The sequence below is a fragment of the Arctopsyche grandis genome, chromosome 2, assembly GCF_051622035.1.
Source record: "Arctopsyche grandis isolate Sample6627 chromosome 2, ASM5162203v2, whole genome shotgun sequence".
NCBI classification, from domain to species: Eukaryota; Metazoa; Arthropoda; class Insecta; order Trichoptera; family Hydropsychidae; genus Arctopsyche; species Arctopsyche grandis.
Window position 1 is genome coordinate 38809541 of NC_135356.1, and position 4264 is coordinate 38813804.

The following is a 4264-nucleotide window of genomic DNA, read 5'->3' on the forward strand; positions in this document are numbered from 1 at the left end:
AAACGTTCTTTTAAAAAGAGTCCTTTTTGCAACCCTACATACACACCTTTTGAGTAAACTAATAGTAAAATACTATGAGTAAAATTTTAGCATTCGACGTCTAAAATTCGCATCTGTACATCATACCAGACAAAAAAGGAAAAATATTTATACAAATGACTTAAGTAACAAGCGCGAATATTTGATATTGTTTTGAAACTATGTGTGTAAGCGTGTGTCATCGACACGGCAGATTTGGCCTGTTTTCGATCCGATCTGACAGGCGAGTTAATTTGGTGTAGTCCATTTCTCCATAGCCGTAGTAGTCTATTTATAATCATCACCAATATAAATAAACCACCCACGAGCCGACACTGGCGCTTCTGTTGAGTCTCGCCGCGACGTCCATGGAGATGGAACCGTGGATGAAGATGGCTGGCCAACAAGGAAACTCCTCCAGGTGTGCCGACGACGACGACGACGATACCCAAGAGTCTTCGTCTTCCAGCGACGATGAGATGGACGGTACGTGCAAGGAGACCGTCAGAAAGAAGAGACATCTACCCCATGGCGTATTTGCTTACGCTCTTAAGTAAGTGTCTGTGTCTGAATATATCCACATATGTACTCATATTGGTTTGGTGTCTTTGAAATTTCTTGCTATCCAGGTCTGCAAGATTCAGACCATTAATTAAAACGATGTTTATAATTATAAGCCACGCCGATTTTTAGCACAATTAAGATCAATTGTATATTTAATTAAAAATCCAAACATATATTGTATGCATTTTCATTTATTATAGTATAATACATATATACATATTATATAGAAAAGGTTGTGGCTAATTGCATGTACTACATCTGCGAATTATTGGCTATTTGCAGGTACTATATATGCGACAGGTACTGTATCTGCAAATAGCCAATACTTCGCAGATATAGTACCTGCAAATAGCCAATAATTTGCAAATATAGTACCTGCAAATAGCCACAACCTATAAAAAATCCAATTCTATAAAATGAACTTATTTAATATGTATGTACATATTTGTAATCTTTTTCTCAATTACTGGATGAACTGTGTATTTTAACGAAACTTTTCATTTCCCTTATTTCTAGCTAAAAAAATATGTTAAATTACCTTGATAAAAATTATTTAGTTAACAGGTGGGCTTTTCGATATCCTGCGTTTTGCATCAATGGAAATTGATGTACTGAGCACCCCAAAGAAACTACAATTATATAACTGCCTAGTTAATTTAATTTACTTTGATCGATTCCCACCCTCTCCTCCTTCTCCCGATTAAATTCATCCATACGTTTATTTTTAACAGGTGGGTTTGAAAAGGAATTAATTATTTATTAACCCTTTGAATGCTGACCAACCTCGATTCGGCGCTTTGCTCATTTCCATGATAGGTGTTGTTTTTTGAGTATGTAAAAATTAAACAAGAATACTACCAGCTAAGCCTTTCCAGGCAGCATTGAACATGGGTCGTGTAATCCGTGTCAATGTTTATAAAGACTGGTTTACACTGGAATATCTGAATTTATAACCATAGCAGAATTTCTCCATGGAAATCCCTAACTGCTGAGTATTTTAGATTGTGGTTTGGCATTTGATTGTGAGCATTACATTTTAACAACAATGAAGAAGATAGAACTAGGTTTGGAAAAATACATTCATTAATAGACTTATTTTATTTATTTTATATTGTTGCAAGATATATTAGAGATATATTAGAGAGTCTAAACACACCTTTACAAAACTCGAAATCCTCGACGATAGTTATCTAAGGTTTGTTTGGATTAGCTATAATTTTTATACCTGATTTCTATTGGATTTCTAAATAATTCTAGTTGGAAATGTTTGGCGAAATTTTCAGGGTGGCGGGCTTTCAACAGAAAAGACGTCAGCACTCAAAGGGTTAATAAATTATATATTTATTTTAAATGTATAAATGAACGTGTGTTAGTAAATATGCACTTGCAAACCCATCAACCCTTCGAGTCTATAGTTTGAAATGGTTAACAATTTAGCATGAAATGGATGATGAACATTAAATATTTCAGATCAACCCGTCTTCAAGAACGTGGAACAAACTTCGATCCGAATCCAATATACGGGAATCCCAAGTACAATAACATCATGATGTTACACTGTCGGACCGGTTGGCATCTCAAATTGGATCCCGGTGGAAAAGTGTCCGGAGATAGAGAGGACACCAATCCAAATGGTATTGAAAACAATGAAGAAATCATACTATTATATGTATATATGTATCGCAGCGTTTGCGTTTTTGGCCTTTACAAATTATAATATTGTTATATTTGTACAATAAGTTAATTATTGCTAATAACCTATGGAACTACATACTTTCATATGAATAGCCGTCCTCAAAATGTGTCTTATTTCCACTTTTGTGTATTTGTATATACAATATTTTAACCATTTAACACTTAAATAAAGTAAGAATTGCTAGCGACTTGGTGATAATAACATTAATATTAATTAATGAACCATAATACGATTTAAATGTCTTTTTAAAACTCATTACATTGGCATAGAATTAAAATCCATCAACGTATGATTGAGTAAATCATATTTAATGATTTTGCTAATAATAAATAGCATATTGTCCGTGGTATTAAATACTAATCTTGTATTTTTAAACATTTTCAAACATTTGTACTTCTGTATTGTACTGTTCTTTTTTTATCTTATAGTGAAATTTTAAATTTACCAATAAAATATACTCTTGAGCGTAACTATTGATATAATTTGAATATAAGAAAATACATAAGACTCTCTGAATATATACTTTTATCATGAATAATTGCACTTACATAATTCACAACTTGATTTTACAAAACATGTTTTATAAATAAATTTTCAATGTAAAAACTTTCAAACAAAATTTACAAGTCTTTTTTTGTTGTTCATTTATTGCAGTGATATTCGAAATTTCATCAGCTGGCCAAGATGGACATGTTTTTTTGAAATGTGTTCATAACAATTTATATGTTGCGTTCAATAAAAAAGGTCGCCTATACGGAGAGGTAAGAAAATCCCTTTATATGCACATACATATATGAAATCACTAATTGAAGTACATGTGCATGAAGTTCTGTGTTTTTGTATTCAAAATAGATTAGAAAAGGCAAAGAAGGAACAGTCTGGTTAGAAGAATTCCTCGGATCGTACAACACATACATGTCCAGATCTTATGCACACCGTGGCTGGTATTTGGCGATCAAAAAATCAGGAAAACCTAAAAGAGGAGATAAAACAGGGTGGGGTCAAAAAGCCATCCAATTCCTTCCGAGACGTGTTTAATTCTAACAAGATACATATTGTAATAAGCAGAGCCAAAGCTGCCTAATAATCTCTTAGTGACGATGAGAAAATATACATTTGCATTTTGATTTGAATTCCATGATAACTTTTTATAGTACAGTACAAATGTTTACAGCAACTTTTTAAGCATTATATTTATGTGCATTTATTACACTAATTTTAACTATCGATTTATGTACATATGTATATCAAATTTATTTTATTCTACATCAGTGGTTGGCTTTTGTGATTATTTTAGTCTTGAAAATTTTATATAAAAAAGTGGAATCGACTGTGGCTTCCTTGATTTAAAATGTTTTTTGATATATTTATAGTACTTGGTACATGCAGTGCATTTTTTGAGTAAAAGACTTCCGGCATTTATTTTCTTAGTTAAAGAAATTGTTGAATTCAAAAATGAAATTTCATTTAAAGTTAATGAATCAATATTGTGCATTTTTGTTATTGCATATCTTTATCGTTGATATTTCCAAAAATACATTTCTTTCTATTTAAGTACACATATCTTCTGATGAGAAGCTTTAAATGTTGTCATACGTTGTCGACCACTGGGCTATATGTGTCTATTATTATGCAGTATTAATATTTTTTAAGGTTATTGAGTATTGTTTAGTTATTGATTTTTTTTTAGTAATAAACACATGATTCTAAAACAATTATTCTGTATTTTCTTAAACTGATGGATCCACACTGTTATAATGACAGCATATTTTATATGATTAGTATACTATTATACAATCGTTGATGTATTTGATATATTTAAATATTTTCAAGGGGTCTGCAATTAAGAGCTCTTTAACACCACTATATACATATATTTATTATATCATTTATAAAAAATTAAATTGAACCAGTCCCATGTGAGAGACTTGGGGAATGCTACTGATTAGAGTTAAAGGCACACTGTTCGGATAGTCCGGTTTATAT

At 31.5% G+C, this 4264-nt stretch overlaps 1 protein-coding gene across 1 annotated transcript; it reads left to right on the top strand.

The window, feature by feature from the left end:
- Nucleotides 1–204: 204 nt before the first annotated feature.
- Nucleotides 205–3986, top strand: LOC143922441 (fibroblast growth factor 1-like). The gene is made up of 4 exons (XM_077445667.1): nt 205–571; nt 2053–2216; nt 2933–3039; nt 3131–3986. Exons 1-4 carry the CDS (start codon nt 387–389, stop codon nt 3314–3316), a joined length of 642 nt encoding a protein of 213 aa, XP_077301793.1. The 5' UTR covers nt 205–386; the 3' UTR covers nt 3317–3986.
- The last annotated feature ends 278 nt before the right edge of the window (nt 3987–4264 follow it).